At 43.1% G+C, this 20,318-nt stretch overlaps 1 protein-coding gene across 5 annotated transcripts in view; it reads right to left on the bottom strand.

Moving 5' to 3' along the window:
• Positions 1–14,528, bottom strand: part of Kremen1 (kringle containing transmembrane protein 1) — a 71,492-nt gene extending 56,964 nt beyond the window's left edge. Inside the window, exons 1-2 of one of the 5 annotated variants that reach the window (XM_087197994.1) lie at positions 14,340–14,444; positions 10,156–10,302 (exon numbers count right to left, since the gene is read on the bottom strand). In XM_087197994.1, coding sequence (XP_087054120.1) covers positions 10,156–10,198 — 43 coding nt within the window. In that variant the 5' untranslated portion in view covers positions 10,199–10,302; positions 14,340–14,444. Of the gene's footprint in view, positions 1–10,155; positions 10,303–14,339 lie in introns of all 5 variants that reach the window. The other 4 variants (XM_013071983.3, XM_087197993.1, XM_087197995.1 and 1 more) reach the window with 4 other exon arrangements.
• Between the last annotated feature and the right edge of the window lie 5,790 nt (positions 14,529–20,318).

The raw sequence follows: 20,318 nt of genomic DNA, 5'->3' as shown, positions 1-20,318 counted from the left end.
AAAAAGAAAATTTAAACTATAATAAGGTGTTCTTCTAAAATAATTAAAACGACATTATGAAACAGTGGTAGGAAAGCAGTTAATCTAAACAACATTCTATTCCTTCATAAAATTTAAAGTTGAAGAATACAGTATCCACAAAGCTCTATGACTAGGTTATTACTAATTACAATGCTAGAGTTTGGATCTTAAATGTTCCCCAGTCAGGTATGGTGGTATACACCTGTAATTCAACTCTCTGGGAGGCTAAGGCAGGAGGATCATGAGTTTGAGCCCAGCTTGGGCAACTTAACAACTTAGGAGGAGGACCCTGTCTCAAAATAAAAATAAACTGGGGATGTAGCTCAGTGTGAAGGCTCTAGATTCAATCTCTAGTACAAGAAAGAAAGAAAGACAGGGAGACAGGGACAGAGAAACAAACAAACAAACAAACAAACCAAGGCTTAGCTGGGCATGGTGGTGTACACCGGTAATCCCAGCATTCAGGAGGCTGAGGCAGGGAGGTGGTCAGGAGTTCGAGGCTAGCCTGGGCTACACGGTGAATTCAAGGCCAGTCTGAACTACACACCAAGACCCTGTCTCAAACAATACTGTCTCCCAAAGGTCAGACATTGGTCCCCAGATCATGGCATTATTGGGAGGTAGTAGAACCTTTAAGAAGTGGGGCCTAGTGAGAGATTATAGGTCATTTGGCATGTGTCCTCACATGCTCTTCCTTTCTTTTACTTTCTGTCCAGAAAGGTGAGAAGTTTTGCTCCATAACACATTTCAACCATGATGTGCTGCCTTACCAGAGGCCCAAAAGCAACAGAGCCAAACAACTATGAACTGAAACCTCCAAAACTATGAGCTAGAATAAACTTTTTTCTCTTTATAAGTTAATTATCTCAGACATTTGTTACAGTAATGGAAAACAGACTAACATACTATGAGTTCAAAAGTGTGCTATTCTAGTATAATGTACACGTGTAATCCTGCACTTGGGGGGCTGAGGCAGGAAGATCACATAGCAAGACCCTGTACAGAAATAAAAGAAAAGAAAAGAAAGAAAGAAGGCAGGGAGGGAGGCAGGCAGGAAGGTGAGGGAGGGTAGAAAAGGGAAGGGAAGGAAGGAAGGGAAGGAAAAGAGAAGTAGAGTATTTTTCTATATCGAGTTTAGAAGATTCCTGGTTTTCTGGTAGAATTACTAGTTGGATCTCTACATAGGATTCTTGTGAGAGTCTCTGTTTTGTTTTTGTCTTTTTAATCCACCAGTCAAGTTTCTGCTCTATGTAAAACAACTTAGCATCTCTGTTGATCTTATGTTGGAAGAATCTGGCTGGGTTTAGCCTAGTTTGGAATTAACAAGAGGCAATGCACATTAAATTCAATTACAGCATCTTGAAGTAAGACAGCAGAAAACATTTTCCAATGGGAATATCTTCTGTCCTTTTTAAAATATCTATGAGATTTTTGGTAGGTGAGTACTTTACAGAGAGACAAGGCTTTGGTGGAAAAATTTCTTCTTAACTATTTAGAGGGCAGTATGACAATGCTGTCCAGTGCATACAGGACACCTGCTGCTCGGCTGGGTTTCAACTACAGATTGGTCCCCTATGGGTATGTATATCTTCCAAACCCATATTCTAAGGCAAGCCACCTCTGCCCTCAGACACTCCAGACCACTACAGGATGCTGCTCAGTTAAGCACAAGTCTATGGTAAAGAGGTACACGATCCTGGGAAGACAGTGATGCCCAACCTTCTTCACCCAAAATCATGAGGCTATGACAAGATACTCACCTTTTAAAGTGATTTCTGTGATCACATGGAGGGAGGTTATCAGATCTACAGTAGAGAGAAGACAGTTGGGAGTGGGGCCCTCTACACTTAGTACATATAGAGAGTCACCGGAATAAGTGGAAATGACATCAGGTAAATAGCTGAAACTCTATGGTTTGAGCAAACCACCTAGGCACTTGGGCCCTTGTTTTTTTCCTCAGTTATTTACATGTGAAATGAAGGGATTTGACCCAGATGACCATAATGTCCTTTTACAGTCTAAACTCAAATTACTGTACCTGCAATTTCAAGATCTAACAACATGAAACTAAGATTCAAAAGTCTGGGATGATGTCACTAGAAAGGACTGATAGTTAAAAATCTCTTCCACCCTTAAAATTCTCTAATTCTATATGCTTCTCTAGTGGAAGTAATAATTCTATGGTAAAATATAAGTAAACAAACAAACAAACAAACAAAATTTGCCTCCCATGTGGGCCCTCCCTCTCAAGAGACACTTAAGCCATCCTTTTGCTTAGAAGAAACTACATCTTTTTTTTTCCTTGAGACAGAGTCATGCTTTGTAGTTGAGGCTGGCCTTGAGTTCACTATGTAGCCCAGACTGGCCTCAAATTCTCAGTGATCCTCCTGCCTCAGCCTCCCAAGTGCTGGGAATACAGGTGTGCTTTGCCACACCTGGCTAAGAAACTATACCTTCAACAACAACAAAAATTGCAAAAAGAAAAGAAAAAGTCAATAAAGACTTAAAACAGGGCCAAGGATTTAGCTCAGTGGTGCCGCCACCTGCCTCACAAGTGCAAGGTCCCAAGTTCGATCCCTGGTACCAAAAAATAAATAACTAAATAAAAAATAAAAATAAAGACTTAAAACTCACATCATCTAGCCAGGTATGATAGAGCACACCTGTAATCCCAGTACTCTGGAGGCTGAGACAGGAGGATCATTGAGAGTGAGGCCAGCTTGGGCTACACAGTGAGTTCAAGGCCAGTCTGCACTACAAAGTGAGACCTTGTCTCAAAAAGAAAAACAAAAAAAACCTCTTTATCATCTAAATGTACCTTGTTTAGGTCCTGACTGAACTATAAAGAGACAACCAGGGACATTTGAATCCTGACTGGATATCTGATGACATTAAGGAACTGATTTTTTTTTTAGGTACATTATGAAACTAGTAGGTTTTTGAAAAGAATAATTATCATTTAGAGATACATACTGAATTATTTACAGAAGAGATGATATCTGAGATTTGTAACAAAATAACCTAGACATTATATTACACTAAAACATCCACACTGGTGACTGTAACAGCACAATTCATCATAGCTAAATCTTCAGTGCACCCTATATGTCCATCAACAGATAACAGATAAATTTATTTATACGCAGTGGAGTACTACTCTGAAATAAAGAAAGATAAACTTAACTCATCTGTAGGAAAATGGATACACCATAAAACCATATGTTAAGTAAAATAAATCAAGACACACAAGCTTAAATATTGCATAGTTTCTCTTATATGAGAAACCCAAATTATGAAGAGCAAAATAAAAGATAGTTAATAGGAAATAGGCAAATAGATCTTTTTCAAATGGGAAGAAGACAAAGAGTTGGAGGGAGAGGAAAGGGAAAGGAGGGAAGAGGGATGAAAAAGGAATCAAAATTTGTTATTGTACATATACCAAATCCCTACAAGGAATGCAAACATTATGTACTGCAAACATGTAATAATAAAAAATTAATTAATTAATTTTTTAAAATAACCTAGTGGAGAGGAGCAAAGGGTTTTGGCCATTGTTGATAATCCTGAAAGCTGGGAAATGGATACATACAACTTCCTTATAGTCTCCTATTTTCTGTGCATTCTAAATTTTCCATAGTGGAAAAAAAAGTGTTTAAAGAACATCTTGAAATAGTTCTTAGCATGTTGTTTTGAAATTAATCTACCTTAGCTTCTTTTCAAGAACCATAAACTCAATCAGCAATAAATCAAGCCATCTAAAACCAAGACAGTCGTTCATATATTCTACTCTTGGATTATGCATTAACTGAGCAAAATGAACATAGAACAAGCTGTACTTCTGCCCAAAGTAGAATTACCACATAAATAATCACTGCAATTTTTAAGCATCAGTAGCTTTTCCATTAAAGTATCTTTTAGATCATCCTTTTCATTTAAGGAGACAGTGTCCTTAAAAACATTAACCAGGTTTACAGATATAGTTATGGTTCAAAATATGCTTAAGATGTGTGAAGCCCTGGGATCAAACCCTAGCAACACACACACACACACACACACACCACACAAAAACAGAACAGTCCATGCTTCTCAAAGCAGTTTTAACTAAAGAATTTATACTTTTGAAAGAGGACTTGAGATTTTCTATTTGAATCTCTAATTTATTCATCTCTATTAACAGAAAAATATTGAATTACTTAAAATACGATTCCAAAACAAAACCCAAACCTATGGTGAGCATGGGACTAGAAGTTTAAATTTGGAAGACCCATGAAAACACTTCAAGGGATCTTATTATTAAATAAAAATGCAAAAAAACAAATAACTGTTGAAGCAGAGAAGGCCCAGAATGCAAGGGCTGGGTGCTACTCTGTTCCCATCTGGCTCTCATCTTAACCTCCCCTCCTACCCAGGCAGGGCCCACTGGAAAACATGTCATGGTTGTCACTGTGAAGTACATATGTTTTTGCCAGGAATAGCCACTGTGAATATGTAGTAGTGCCTGAGGAATTTCAATTTATCATGTAGGATACTGTAAACACAAATAATCATTGAATTGAAGCTCAAAAGAGAGCTGGGTTATTTTTCTTTTAATATTCTATTTCTTTTATGGTGCTGAAGGTTGATCTAAGGGCCTCACACAATCTAAGCACACTCTCTATAACTGACCATACCCCTATCCCTGATAGTTCTTGAGAAAAAAAAAATGACCACTAACCTATCAGCATCTAACTCTGTAACATATACAGAGAGATTAAGCCAAGCCTCAGTTTAAGACTCAAGATACTGAGAAGTCAGAAGAAGCAGAACTACAAGAAAAACATTTCATTAATTAAGCAAAATACTTTGATGGATTTTACAGACAGTACCAACCAAACATACTCTATCAGACTTGGATGATGTAAACCATTTATCTATCAATATAATACATAGTACAAATGGGTCTACTTCAGATATTTATTTATAAAAGTCACCTCAATCTTGATAGAATTTGCTCATAGAAAGTATGATATATCTAAAGCTTCAAGTTCAGCTTTCTGATGGACAATACCTCAGTTCATTAAAAGTCATTTCTAAAAAAAAAAAAAAAGACAAAAGGAGAACAATTCAATGCTAGATCTAGGATAGTATTGTACTCCTATAGGAACAAGGGGATCAAACAAGTGACATGGTACCTTCCACAGGACTTGATCATCTTGAACCGTAATTCCTGAAAAAGCACCTAGCCTTGCTTCCAACAGCCTGTCTTACCCCTCTACCCAGTGCTGGCAATCAAACTCAGAGTCTCGTGCATGTTTTGACAAGCATTCTACCACTGCACTACATTTCCAAATTCCCAGCCCCTCACCCACTCAGCTGTTTTTTTTTTTTTGGTGCTGGGGATTGAACTCAGGGCCTTGCACATGCTAACCACATGCTCTACCCCCAGCTCCAAGCATCTTACCTTTGTATCCTCAGCAACTACAAACCGCACAGAGGGTACCGGCAAATATTTGTGGAGTGAGAGAAGTAGACAATGGGGACCTGGGGTAGGGGAATCTGTTACAGAATGCCCAAGTTTCCTTACCAATGTATACTTTTAAGTTAGCCTCCTGACTGCCTAGCAATCATTTATGAGAAGTTCCAGGAAATTTTATGTAAATCAAATATTTGAAAGTCAAATACTCATCATTTAAACTAGAGGACCCTGCTATTTAAAGGAAATCAATGGTAAAGCCACATATAATGGGGGAAATAGTCCACCTTTTTTTTTTTGGTACCAGGGATCAAACTCAGTAGTCTACCCTATTTTTAGTGAATATACATTTTTTATTTTCTGAGTTCACATTAGGCAGAATATGCCTGGTTCAAATCTACACCTTGCCTATCACTTGAATATTCCTATTTCATACTATATAAAGATCTCAATCAGACTAAAAAGAAATCAAATAAATTTACACAATCCAGCTTCTAGACAATTTTTATCAGTACCGTCTATATCCTACTTTTAATGTCAGATGGCAAGAAATTTCCCCAATAATGGAGTCCTGGAGTGCAGCCCATGCTCCATGGAAGCCAGGCTCTGGGCTTTTCAACTTCTCTTAGCTGACATGGGATGAACAAGCAATACAAGAGTTCTTCAGTGGGGAGAGCTCATTGACAGGTAGATAACATATCTCTAGAGTACATCCTCAAAATAAACTCTGAAGCAAAAAAAATACAATAAAATAAACTCTGAAGCAACAAAGTTACAGGCTTCTGTGATCTGTCACAGGGTTGAGTTCTGGTCAGAGAGGATGGGTACACATTAGGCATTTGATAAGCACTTGTTAATTGGTTCTAACACAAAAATATAATCAAAAGACAGATTTCTGATGTTCTGGCTAGGAAGACAGTTTAGGGCAGAAGGAAGGATTTAGTTTAACACTGGTTTATGAACAGGCAGGAACTGGCAATGCTGGCATCCCTAGCCCCTCTGAGCAACAAGAATAAGGGCAGATAGAGGAAACAGAATAATTTTGATTATCCAAGGTTTAAAGTTTCACATAGCATTTTATGGATCTTAAGTAGGTTTGCCAGATTTAGCAAATAAAAGTACAAGATGCTCAGTTAAATTTGAATTTCAGGTAAATACTAAGTAATTTTTTTCTCCCTAACCCTAACTCAACTACTGAATAATTTTTAAGTACTGTTATTTCCAAATATTACATGAGACAAACTTATACTAAAAAGTTATTGGTGTTTACCTGAAATTCAAATTTAACTGAGCATCCTATATTTAATTTGGCAATCTAACTCTCTAAAAAGACTATAAAGACACAGTGAATCACAGACCTTATTCCATTTAGGTTTCTGAAACACTGTCCAAACAAATGCTAAAGGAGATTAGGTGTAGATAATGAGGAATCTACTCTAAGAATGAAAAAAAGATGCTGATCAGAGTTGCCTGCTCCTAAACCACAGTAAAAGGAAAGGCAAAAAACAATACAATTAGGACAGCATTTCTCAGCCTCAGCACTACTGACATCTTAGGATGGGTCATGGCGGGTGGGGTGGGGTGCAGTGGGGGTGGGGGTGGGGGGAGTTGTCTTGTACATTCTAGGATGTTTAGCAGGATCTCTATCTTCTGCTTGCTAGATGGCTGATAGCACCGTCTCAGTTGTCATAGTCAAAAATGCCTCCAAGTGTTGCAAAATGTCCCCTGGGGGCAAAACCTCCTTCTGTTAAAATCACTAGGTTAGAAGAAATGGTCAAAAAGAAAGTGTCACATCCATTAACCAGTGGTCATATAACAAGAGTGTTCTCAGGAGAGAAAAATCTCAGCTCCACCCAGGCCCCTCCAAAACCATAATAGGGAGGGGAGGGCCTAGTCATTTCAGCTAAGACCAACAGATAAACCCTTCATGCACCAGAAACTCTGAACAAGCATCTTTGGAGAGCCAAGCCAATGAAGCTCTGCATGGCCATGCACACATCACAGCAAGCTGGGCATCCTATCCCAGCCTTTGAAGATGTTCCTTTTAAATTAACCTCCCCTCCAACTAAACTTTTTCCCAAATCTCTTCCTGCCATTTGAAAGTTGAGTGATTCTCAGCTGAAAAGGACTGTATATACGAGGTGCAGATGGCAGCAGTTAGAGCCCTCACCAGATGCTGCAGTCTCTAATTTGATTGAAAGGATATAATTAGACAACAGAAACACTTTAATGAAAGAGCAAAACATGGAGGGAGGGAAGGATTGAAGGCCCTTAACTGATGCCAAAACACCCACCAGTAATAGAGGCTTTAAGTCTGGGGAAAAGCAAGGGGAAAGCCCCTTAAAAAACAGTCCCCGTCCTGTTTATTTCCCCATAGACATAGAAATGGGGATTTTATTATTGTAGATTTCCACTGTATTTTATGTGGGAACAATCTGATTAGAACCAGAAGAGTCTTCGGAAGAACATCAAAGAAAAACAAATATGGCTTCTGTGGTCATTATTAAAAATATTTTTACCAGCCCAATAATTTTCTTTGAAGATAAATTTTTATAGATTAAACAGCAGCAAGTAATTTACATACTGTATTGGGATTGGTTAAAATCCCTACTCTGCTGGAAGAAAACTACTTGGTCACCATATTGTCATCTGACTTTGGGACACTAAGGAAACTGCACAGCCATTTAATACATCTGTATGTAAGACATAGAAACCACACAAGGTCAGTCACATATGTCGATAGCTACAACCATTATGAATCATCTTTAAAAGTTGTCTATTCTGTTTTTACAATTTCTTAGCTTTTAAACTTAAAAGTGTGAGTATACTGTTCTGGATCTAACCAAGAATCTAACCAAACTGAAAGAAATGCAGCCCTCAAAGTCTGCAGTTGCTAATGTGGTGTGACACTCAGGTTTGGAAACAGCCACAGCCTTCTCAACCCATGAAAAGCAAGGCCCCGCCCTTGTGGTAAATTGAACAATAAAAATTTAATGCTTTGGCTACTTGCCAGGATTAAATCCATGTCAGGGGAAACCAGAAGCTGGGCCCAGCAGAAGACAGTCCCAAGAGGGTCCTGTTGTAGAAGTGGGAAAGAGAGCAACAACTTTGCCTGTGGGGTGGCCAAAACCCTTTTGTCTCCCAAGCCACTTCCTAGCACCCAACTTCATTCCTCTTCAAAGTGACACAAGTCCAGGACAAGTAGGCGTATACCTAGAAAGAGGATTTTAGAGAGAGATTCCCTTGAAGGAGAAGGCAGGTTTCAGTACAGTGGTTATTTGTGAGATGTAGGAACACATCTCTGACATATCTATAAAGGCCTCTCTCAATGTCCCTGTTCAGTCTGAAACCAGACAGTGAGTCTAAAGTTGAGGTCTGGGAAAAGGCACTGCCATCTTGGAAAGACGACAATGATAAAAGAGGGAGGAAAAAATAGTGACATTACACTGTTCCTTGGAGATGAATACTTCCAGGTTTCAGCTGGAGTCTCAAGGTCAAACTGAACAGGGAAAGAAAGTTATCCTCACCTCCGTGAGGCTGCACAGTGAGCCAGCCAGAAACTAACCTGCCAAGTGGTGTCAGGGGGCTTGAGGAAATCTCATCTCAACAAAACCTGTGTAGGCAGTTTCCTAAGGACACATTCAATTTCTGGTAGGTTGTCCTTATTTAGGAGGTAAAAATTCAGACAAAAGCTACAGATCCAAACTTACAGCCTCTCTTGAATGTTTTGCATTAACTGCTCCACAGTACAAACACAATCAGCTTCGTATGTTTGAAGGTTTCATTTTGTTTTTTCAGAAATGTTTTAATTAAAACAAAATAATCAGCCACACTAAGCACATGGTTGTTCTGCAATGACCACTTTGTATATGACAATAGAAACATGGAAATAAAAATTAACTGCTTAGGAAAGTGACGGAAATTTGTTTTCTTTCTTTTTCTTTTCTTTTTTTTCTCTCCTGGCTGTTTTTCTAGGTCTCAGGGCTGGTGCCACCTGCTGCCTGGGCTTTCCTCTGAGAAACAGATCTCTCAACAGTTTGTTCCAAGCAACATCTGTAGGCACAGTTGAACAATCAAACTATAGGCTAGTTCCAAAGGCAAGCACTGTTGTCCTTATGTTGTGCACTGAACCACACTAAATTTCCCTTTAAAGCCTTTTTAAAATGTCTAATTAAAGATCCAAATGTATGTGCATGAACTTTCCTTCACCAGTATCATTTTTAAAAATCATGGTAAAATTTTAAATTTATCATTTAAAAAATTTCTTTCTTTCATAAGTATCTTTTTTTCTTCTGAGAAAAGGTGTGCGCCACTACGTCCAGCCTTCATATGTATCTTTTGCTTTTTTGTTGTTGCTTTCTCTATTGCTAGGGATCTCCCATATGTATCTTAAAGTAATTAACAGTAATGGTAAAAGGTTCATCCATTACTTTTAATGGTAAAAGTAATCCTCCTTGTCACTTTTTTTTTGGTACCGGGGATCAAACTCGGGTCCTTGCGCTTGCGCAGCAGGCAGCAAAACCACTGAGCTAAATCCCCAGTCCTCTCCTTGTTGCTTTTTTCAGACCTATGAACACTGAAAAAAAAATCAAAACACATACACCTAGAGCAGGAGTTGGTAAAGTACAGCCTGAGGACCTAACCTGGACTGCTTGTTTGTTTTTTTTTTTTAATCAGCTCACTTTTTATTTCCTTTCTAGAGTGTGTCACAGAAATCTCACTCATTAGCTCTCTCCTCTTGCAGGACTGCAAGCTAGGACAGGACACAAGGCTTCTCTGTCGTGGGCACTCCTCTGGTTACAGAGTCTGGTCAGGAGCTCACGGAATGCCTGTTGAATGAATGAATGTCCCGGTCATTCTCCCAGCCTGAGTTGGGGGGATGTAGAGGACTCCAAAGTCATGCAGAACACCCATTTCTCGCCCGGGATCCTCTCTTGGGCATCAGAGAGGCATGGCTTGCAGAATCAGCCCCACCCCAACCTGGTGTTCTGGTCACAACCCCTCCTTGCAGGGTCACCTTCTCAACCTCACCTGAATTCACCTGGACTGCCTGTTTTTGTATGGCCACAACCCCAAGACTGGGTTTTAAATTTGAAAAATTCAGAAGGACAATATATTGTGACATATAAAAATTATATGAAATTCAAAACTATCCATAAAGTTTTATTGGAATAGAGTCATGCCTGTTCATTTATATTTTGTCTATGGCTGCTTTTGCACTACAAAGTCAGAGTTGAGTAACTGCAATAGCATGTGGCCTCCAAAGTCCAATTTACTGTCTTACCCTTTACAAAAATGTTTGCCCGGAACTGACCTAGGGCCTCAGGTGGCATTCCAGGCTCAAAAGTTGTAAAATGAGGGCCGGAATTTAGCTCAGTGGTGCCACCACCTGCCCCACAAGTCCAAGGTCCTGAGTTCAATCCCTGGTACCAAAAAAAAATTGTAAAATGAAGAGGGTGTTACCAAAATGAAGAGGCCTATTACCAAAAATCCCTAATCTAGATACTGTGAAACAATGTATTTTATCTTAGTCATTTATTACTTATGGTCCAACTATGCTGGTGAGCCTAAATGTAGCAATTCTTTCTCACCTTAAGATAGTGATGGCAAACCTTTTAGTGCTTTCAATAACAAACAGCCCACTGCAGCACCTGTGCCATAGGCTCACTACCACTGCTTTAAGATGTACAAAATGGCTGAGAATCTCAAACATTTAAATTATTTCTCTAGGGATCAAAACAAATTTTCACAAAAGGATTAGAGTTCTCTGATGCCAGGTCAAAATGGTGTTTCATAAAATACTCAAAGAGCATACAAGTAACTGATACGAATGTTGGTCTGCTTCACTCCTTCACTGCTTCAGCTCCCCAGTATTAGCACTAGGAAGTCCTAAAAAGGGGCGAGACTCTGTAGAGAGAATGATACTCTTGCTGTTAACTAATCTCTTAGGTTTTATGGCAAGGCATAGTACTGGCTAATGGAACAAGTTCCAGATGAAGTGTTAAGGGAGAACAAACATCAACTTACACACTTACAAAAAGCAACAGTAACCTGAATGGATAAGCTCTGTTGATGCACACCAAGCAGACCCAAGCACCGTAAAACTCTCAAGGAAGACATTCACCTTGGGCAGTTTGCCTTATGCAGAGAACTCAAATAACCCAAGTCCACTGCTCTCCACTTAAGGTCAATAAATCTCACAAGATAACCCACTGCTGAGAGCCCACAGGCCCATGGCCCCACTGCCCTTCTTCTTCAGAGGACAGTCCAGATTACCCCTCTAATTTCTATCTTCCTTCTTATCAGTTGTAAAGGAAGGAAGAAAATGGAGAGAAGGGGGATCATTCAGGGTTCCCTATACACTGTAATTGGAAGTAGCATTGATGGGGAATGAGCTAACTGTTTTTAGAAAGTCAGCATTCAAAAATGTAAACCACCAGTAATTTAAATATTACAAAATTGTACAGAATATAAGTATTGGAATAATTTTTTCCATCCACAAAATTTTAGAGAAAATTACAGTATCACAAAATATGAAATGGCAGACTTGGCATATCTTCAGCGTAAAACGTGTTTTTTATTGGAAAGGATTTTTAAAAATTGGTGGGTAGGCTCTTGATAGGATGTGATGCTGAAGAACATGTGGTATGTCTCTAAAACTGCTTCTGCAACCAGAGAGGAAAAGTCTCAGAAGCACCAATGTACCAGGACAGTTAGAAACCAAGCTGGTAAGACTCTGAATTAAGAACCTGGGCTACTTATCACGATGGTTATTTGCCCTTAGCCCAGACTTCTAAACAAATCACACCAAGATTTAGGGTTTAAATTACATAAAAGTTACTCACTACATGTGACCTAGCAAAGCAAAGGTGACTGGAGAGATCCACTTTCCAATAAACATGAGTGCAGACTTGCCTCACTGAACAATTTTCAGAGCTATTACTCTGTCCTTTCCAGAGGGGGAACCAATCTATTTTCACCCATACCTCTCTCTCCATCGAGGACATTAAATCCTGAATACACAGATGGCAAAGTCGAGCTAAGGAGTTACTAGGTTACAGTTATGTTGACATATACTGCCTCTTAGAATGTCCCTCCCTTACTCCTCATATAGGGCAAACGGTAGAAGTGATCAAATTGTAAAAGTCTCATAGAAGACAATGAGCACTCAGAAACTACTTACTGAGCCTCAGGTTTACAGTGCTTGGAGACCCTTGTTCTACTGATCTAAAACTAAGCTTTGTTTTTTTCAGGGATTCATCAGACAGGAAGCTCACAGCATTCCCAGGGTAAATGAGGTGTCTAGCACTTGGTGAACTTCAAAGCACTATAAAAAGTACTACTAAAATATGTTGATTGCCTTCTATACATGTGTTACCAACAGTAGTATATCATTTAAGCTTTCATAACATCCCACAAGGGAATTATCATCATCCCCCCTTTACAGATGAGGAAACTGAGGCTCAAAGGTAAAAGACAACACCAAGTCCTAGCACTGACCCAAGTTGGTGAGTAAACCAAGTAATTCTCTCTCTCTTTTAGGGGTGGGGGGGGTGGGGAGGGACAGGGTCTCACTATGTACTTCATGCTGGCCTTGAACTCTATGTAGCCCAGGCTGGCCTCGATCTCAGGCAATCCTCAATCCTCCCTCCTGCTTCAACCTCCTGAGTGTTGCTCATATTACAGGCGTGGACCGCTATGCCCCTGACAAAGCAACTGAGCTTTCTTTCACCAGCAAAAAAAATCCTGTCTTTCCAACAACACAGTCTGTAAATTTGGGTGGAGAACCCAGAGGCTGGTTTTTCTACTCAAACAGACCGGTAATGAACTTTTCCCTTCCCTTTCACAAATGTCCCATGCTCAACACCCAAACAACCTGCAGAAAAATGTTAACTGGGCCAGGCAACGTCCTCTTTCCTTCTCTTCAACTTGGAAAGTATTCTGCTATCAAAGATTTTGTGTGGAAGCTAAGCAAAGTCCCTGCTTCCATCCTGATCCAGGGCCCCACCTCCCAAGACCTGTGCTTGGCCTGCGGAGCCGGATAACCTATTTAAATTGTGGTGTTACCCAGGTCACAGGACTCAGCACAGCACGCTCAGGAGTAGTACCCTAAGCGCTGCAGGGGAGAAGTCTCTCTTCACCCTTTCCTTTTCTCTCTCTTGCTGCTGGACAGTCACCTGAGTATTGGAGAAGTTCAGAGGCCGCGGGGACGCAGGAGGTAGGGGGCGTCCAGGATAGATACAGCGGGTCGTCCCAGGACCCAGACCTGCCTCTAGCGGGGCCAAGGAGGCAAGTCAACTCCGCAGCTCTGAAGGCAGGAGTTACAGGGTCGCCCAAGAAGGCGCAGCGGGACCGGGCAGAGGGGCTGGGGGCCGGGGGCTCCGCGGGGAGGCGCCGGGGTGCACTCGGGTAGGCGGGAGGCGCAGGAGCTTCGCAATGAGGCTCCGGAAAAGGGGTCCTGATCCGGGGGAGGTGACACTGAGGAACTTAGAAAGCGGGTACAGCGCCTTGAAGCGGGGAGCCCTCCCACTCCGAGAGGTGTCGCTAAGGGACTTGGAGAAGGGATCCCAGTAGATACGGGGCAGAAGGGGCATTCTGGCCCTGAGGCAGTGAGTCGCCAGGGCTTGGCGAAGGGATCCCGGGGGCACCGAGGCGGAAAAGGTGACCTGGTGGGGTGGGGGAGGCACTGAGGAGTACCAGGTCTCCAGAGCCCGGAGGCATCGGGCGGGCCCAGGGCCTCGCTGAGGGGTTCGGCGAAGGGGTCCGGGGACACCGAGGCGGGAGGGAGGGGGCCGCCCCGTGGGCGGCCCGCGTCGCCCCTCGGGCGGAATCCTCACTGGACAGGCACCGGGGGTCGCTCACTCACCGGGTCCGGGGCCAAGGCCGGGGCCGGGCGCGGGCCGGGCCGCCAGCGTGAGGGCCGCGGCGGAGAGCAGGGCGAGGCGGGCGGCGGGCGGCGCCATGGGCCGTCAGTGCGGGGCCCCGGGGCGCGGCCCGGGGGAGAGGGGGCAGCGCGGGGAGCCGGGGGCGGCCATGGGAGCCAGACTCGGGGCGGAAAGTGGCCTGGCCCCGCCCCGCCCCGCCCCGCCCCGCCCGCCCGGCCGCCCCGCCCCGGCCCGCCCTCCTCAGAGCCGCGGCTGCCTCCCAGGCTGCTGAGGACCCTCCCCGCTCGGCCTGGAGGCCCGAGGGGCGGAGTCGAAGGCACACTCTTGTCCCGCCCCTCCCCTCGCCTGCCACTCATGCCCCAGGCCCCGCCTACCTCACCTCCCCCTTGGCCCGGCCAGCTGGGCCCCCTATTTGCCTGAGCTAGGGTTGGGGCCAGTAGGTGAGGGGCGGGGCTGGGGTCCAGCCTACGAGTCTCCTTGGTGAAGTTTGGCCCGGCTGAAGCGGCCTGGGTTCCTGGTGACCCCTGCTCCATCCTCAGTCGGGTCGTGACCCACGCGCGGGCTCAATCACAGCAGTAATAATCAGAACAGCGTTTGGAAACCGCTTTTCCCTGGTTGGCTCATCGTGGTGGTTAACAAAAAGGTGCCTCGGAATCAGCCCTTCCAGGGTCATAGCCCACTGGGTCACCTGTAAGACTTTGGACAGGTTAAAAGAAACACATTTCCTCATCTGTTAAATGGGGGGGGGGGGATAGCAACTACTCCCCTAAACGGTTGTGCTAAAATGAAATAATGCATGGAAACTTACGCACACACAGTAGGAGTTCAGAAAATGTGAAGTTCCTTTCTCTATGCCAAGTCTTCCAGTCACAAAGAAGGCACATACTAAATCCTGATTCAGAATCCTGTCATAGGGCCGGGGATTTAGCTCAGTGGTTCCGCCGCCTGTCTCGCAAGCGCAAGGACCGGAGTTCGATCCCCGGTACAAAAAAAAAGAATCCTGTCACACATCCTTAGAGCAAGTTTCCTTATCTGTCTGAGCCTCAGTCATCTGGAAAATAGGAACCCTAAAAGGCCCTTCACAGATTGGATGAGATAGAAGCCAGTAAACCGGCTGATGCAAAGCCTAGAAATGAATGGGACAGTGCAGCTGAGAGGACTGGTGGCTGGCTTGAATTCTGAGGCTCTTTGCCCCCGCAAGGTCTTCCCCCAGCCTCAGCCAGGTCTACCCTAAGCTTGCCTTCTCCCCCATACACCCCCAGGCAGAGGGGATTTTCCTGCAGTTCTCGTCTAAAACTTCCCAGTGACGCCTAGCAGGACAGGTTTGGGCGGCGCGCCGGGTGCTTTCAAGTCCCTGGTCCCGGTCTTGCAAGTGCGGACGTGCGCCCAGAGCGGCGGCGGGAACACCTGCCCTCGTGTGCCGACTCGTGGTGCCCGGGGGCTGGGCGGTTCCGACCCCGTGGGCTCCCTGGCCTGCCTAGGATACACCCCTCCTGCGCCACACCGTTGACTCCCAGAACGCACAATTCCCTGTCATCCCCCGCTATAAACACACAGCCAGGTGCTCCCAGGGCCGGGCCCAAGGGCGCAGCTACCTCCCAGGAGGCCTCTCTGTCCCTCTCCACCCACACGACCCAGCGCTAACGGCAAGAAGAATCTTGTTCAGTCGTTTGTTTTCATTGTCATTCCTGAGTTCAAGAATCTTCTGGGCTTCTTACTGGAGCACGGAGATATCATCACTAGCCAACCCACCCAGACACACTCCATCCTGGGGATACACCCTCCACATCTCCTCAGATTCTTGCTCAGCCTCCATTTTCTTCACCATTTCCCTTCCTGACTTGGGCCCTCCCGGGCAGAAGCACTTTCAAAGACAATGAAATGAGAAAGTGCAAGTGACACCATCAGTACAAAGCAAACCCTGGATAAAGATGAACCTTTTTTCCTTGAACAAACACTCAGTGAAGAGTATGTCCATCGCGGAGGAGGACATGGCCACCAACAAGACAGGCCCAAATTCTCCTCCTGGAAACTGACATCCTAGTCAACCCCTGGGTGGGAAGAGGGGATGTGTGTGTGTGTGTGTGTGTGTGTGTGTGTGTGTGTGTGTGTGTGTGTGAATTTCAAACATCCGAAAGCACCACAGAGAGAAAATAAAAACTCAAAAACAAAGAAGTTAGGAGAATGGTCTGTAGACTGTTTTAAGTAGGACTCTGGGGAAAGTTTAACAAACACTAGAAACAGTTTCTTCAACTTACTAGTCTTTCCCCCATATCATTGGCTGTTTCAGGGGAGAAAACAAAAAGGTGTGTGGAGGAGCTTTGAAACAAAGTTTATCTGGCCAACCCTGGGCACTAATGCCTCCTGATAGTAGCTCCAGGCTGTTCTGCCCCTGGTAGGAAGTCACCCTTACGGACTGAAATCAGCCCCCCATCCTTCATTTGGTTTTCCTCCCTTTGGGAACAAATGGGACCAGCTGTGTAATTTACACAGCACATTGGAAAATGAAAATGTGAGGTCCTTGTTCAATCTTATTAAAAATTTCAAGATAGAGACAGCAGAGTATTAAAGCAAGGGGACCTGTGTCCATACACAAGTGGCACCCCCATGAAATCAGCCCTGTGTACAACAGAACTCAGAAAGTGTGCAAGCTCCTGTCCCCTCTGGTTGCTATAAGAAGCATTCCTCCAGCCTCCTCCCCCCAACACACACACACACACACACACACACACACACGTTTTCTTTTTCAGCTTAAAGTCCAGCACAGGTGATGGAAACAGAGTACAAGAGGCTAAAAATACAACCAAGTGTGTCTAGGTCATGGCACTTAAGAGCTCAAGGTCTTCTGCTCAGTTATGTGGTCCTGGCCTCAGGCAGGGAGCAGCCTGAGATATTCATTTCAGTGCTTCACGTGCCTGGGCATTTAGCAGCTTTATTTCATGGAAAGAGTGAGGACACTGACTGTGGCCCCTGGGCCACCGGGAAGATGTTAGTGTCTGTTTACCTACTTGCACTCTCCAGTCAGGCCCTTTTCCTCCTCCATGGGTAGCAAAGTTTGACAAGAAGCTGAGAGACCTAAACCGCTGGACTTTGGGTCAGTCTATGTCCTTGAAACTCTAATTGGGATGCCTTCTGCTCAAAGTTGCATCATGGAGTGACCATTGGACGAGGGAATCTGACTATAACGATAGCAAATATCTAATGTGAATTTTATTAAGTACTGCACAGTATGTATAGTCCTATTCCACATAATCTTCCCAGTAGCCTTATGAAGGAGGTATGCCACCACTCCTACCCCCAATACACAGAGGTTAAATGACTTGCTCAAAGGTCATATGTGGTGGGCTGGACTTTGAATCCAGGCAGTGGGACTCCAGGGCTATGCTCTTAAACAGTATGCTAAATTGTCTCCTTATCTTTATAGGGTTCTATCAACAAACACTCTTTGAGTGACCCAGGGCTGGGACTAGGGTGAGACAATTGAGTAGACACAGGCTAAAAATTTAAGGGAACTTAAATTTGAACACAGTAAAAAAAAAACCCTCAGTAGTCAAGATAAATGTTATTTAATAAATATCATATACATCTAATAAATATACAATAAGCATTTTAAAAACAAAAATGAACACCAAAATCCACAACGAACAATATTTCAACTTTTGTTTTTCAGTGTTAGGGACTGAACCCAGGGCCTCACACATGCTAGGCAAGCGCTTTACCATTGAGCTATACTCCAGCCCATATCAACATTTTAAATAAAGACAAGATCTGATTTTTCTTTGGACTCAGGCTTGATTCAGGACAGTATGCTTTCTGATCCTGTCTCCCAGGTTTCTGACTGAGGCATCTTAGTGATGGAAAATTTGAGAGAAGCAGTAGTTTTCTTATTTGATGGGGGTGAGAGAAGAGAAAGAATCTGATCTTGAACATAATGAATGAGAGGTATCTGTGGAGTGTCCAGGTTGAACAAGTTTGGGTTGGAAATGGGAGTAATCTGCATTCAAAGTCAGGTGACAAATGGTGGAAAGACAGACAGACACCATCATTTCACATCCTTGGCCCATGATTGTTGTACATTCAGCACATGTCATCTAAATCAGTGACCTTCAAAGTTTGCATTATAGTTCAGGAATCTTTTCAAATTCTCTCTCCAAAGCTTTTCTCTTCTGCATCATGAGCCTCAGATATGTCTCACAAGGTCATGGAAGTTTACTGCATGGGTGTTAAAATAAAAACATCTTCTGAGGAAACAAGAAACAACAATTTCACTGAAATTTCACAACTATTCCATAAAGAGGGAAAGACAAGAATTCATATAAATGGATTCAATTTCTTCTTGATTAACTGATTCTCCAGGAAGAGAATAAGAGCTAAGAGAGACTAAAAGAGAAGAAATGAAAGAAAAAAGAAAGATTATAGGAACTAAAAATACTAGGAGGAAAGTTTGGCTAAGCATCAAAGAAGGGCAGATGTGCTTCCAAATAGAGGTTCTGATTTAGATACATCAGGAAGCACAACTCCAAATGATGAGTGGAAAATTGAGGTTATCAGACTGAAATCAGCAAGAATACAATAAAAAAGCTTCATAGCAGCATCAAACTGAGGAAGAAGCCTTTCATTAATATAGTGTTGCAACTATCATAACCCCAAGATTTGGTACTGAGGATGGAAGCTCTCACCATGGTTTCAGGTCCCTGGACCAAATGCTCTTTCCAGCCTGAGTTATAAGAATTTTGAGGGAATGATCTCTGCTAATGTCTAGCTACTTTCTTACTGTATCCTCACCTGCCCACTTCCCTTTCCATCTAATGAAACATGAGCTGTTCTGGATTGCTCCCACAATTGAACAGGAAATGTAGCTCCTGTGCATCTACCACTTTTGTGAAGTCAATCAATCCCACACATCTTTAGTAAAGATGGATCACGAGAAAAGAGGTGCTATGATACCCAAGGCAGATCAGAAACATTCCCCACCTTCAAGGGGCTCATTGCTTGACTTCATAAATCTGAGGGACCTGAGACAAAGATAATATCAAATGTTGGATTATGTCACTGAGACCATGGGCAGCAGGGGCTAGAGAGAGAGATGGTTAGATGAGTGAATAGGTCACAACATTATTGTTAATAACAACATCATCTATTTATTTTCTGCAGATACTTTCCCAAATTTAGTCTGGGCCACCCCACAGGCAGAAAGCCCAGAGATATTTTTTCCTTTCCCATCCTAGTGCAAGAATATTATTTATTAGGTGCTAACTATGCATCAGAAGTCATGCCAAGTACTTCATTCACTCCATTCTCACCATAACCACTGGGTAGGCACTATTACCATCCCCGTTTCACATATAAGGAAGGTGAAGTCTTATTTGCCCAAGGAGGGGGACTGCCTTGGGAATTTGGAGAGACCTGTGGGCCAGCCCCATGCCAGGATCTTCCAGACCCAAAATATGGAGTCTGACAGGTTAGAGTAGCAGAGGTGGAAGTGACAGAAGGATAGGTGAGAAAATTGAGGTTGAGATATGGGTTTGGGATGCTAATTAGAGCAGAATAACTCCTGAGCCTAGACAGCCTCAAAACAAAGATAGGACTAGGATTAGGCCCAGGGAGGGTATATGGATGGGATGAACAGAGTGGAAGAAAAGCCTCACAGTGATAACTGTAAGTGATTCACAAGGGCTGTTCAGATTTTGGCTGAGTCCAGTCTTTATTTATTATGAAGTATGGGACCTAGAGCATGGTTCTTGAACAGCTGTGGCTCAGTTTCTTCATCTGTAATGTTGGGATGACAACAGTACTCATACTCACAGGACATTTCATGATACAATATTTCTAACATCCCTAGAACATTTCCTGGCCTTCATAAATATTGAATAAATACTAGTTTTCTCAACATATGGAAAATAGCACAAGTAAAGCTTCCCTGGGGATGGTTCTAAGGATGATGAGGGTCATCTATAGGG

This window comes from Heterocephalus glaber, unplaced genomic scaffold (genome assembly GCF_053883595.1).
Source record: "Heterocephalus glaber isolate CG9 unplaced genomic scaffold, H.glaber_assembly_v1.0 deba00001687, whole genome shotgun sequence".
Classification (NCBI taxonomy): domain Eukaryota; kingdom Metazoa; phylum Chordata; class Mammalia; order Rodentia; family Bathyergidae; genus Heterocephalus; species Heterocephalus glaber.
This window is presented reverse-complemented; position numbering and strand designations above follow the sequence as displayed.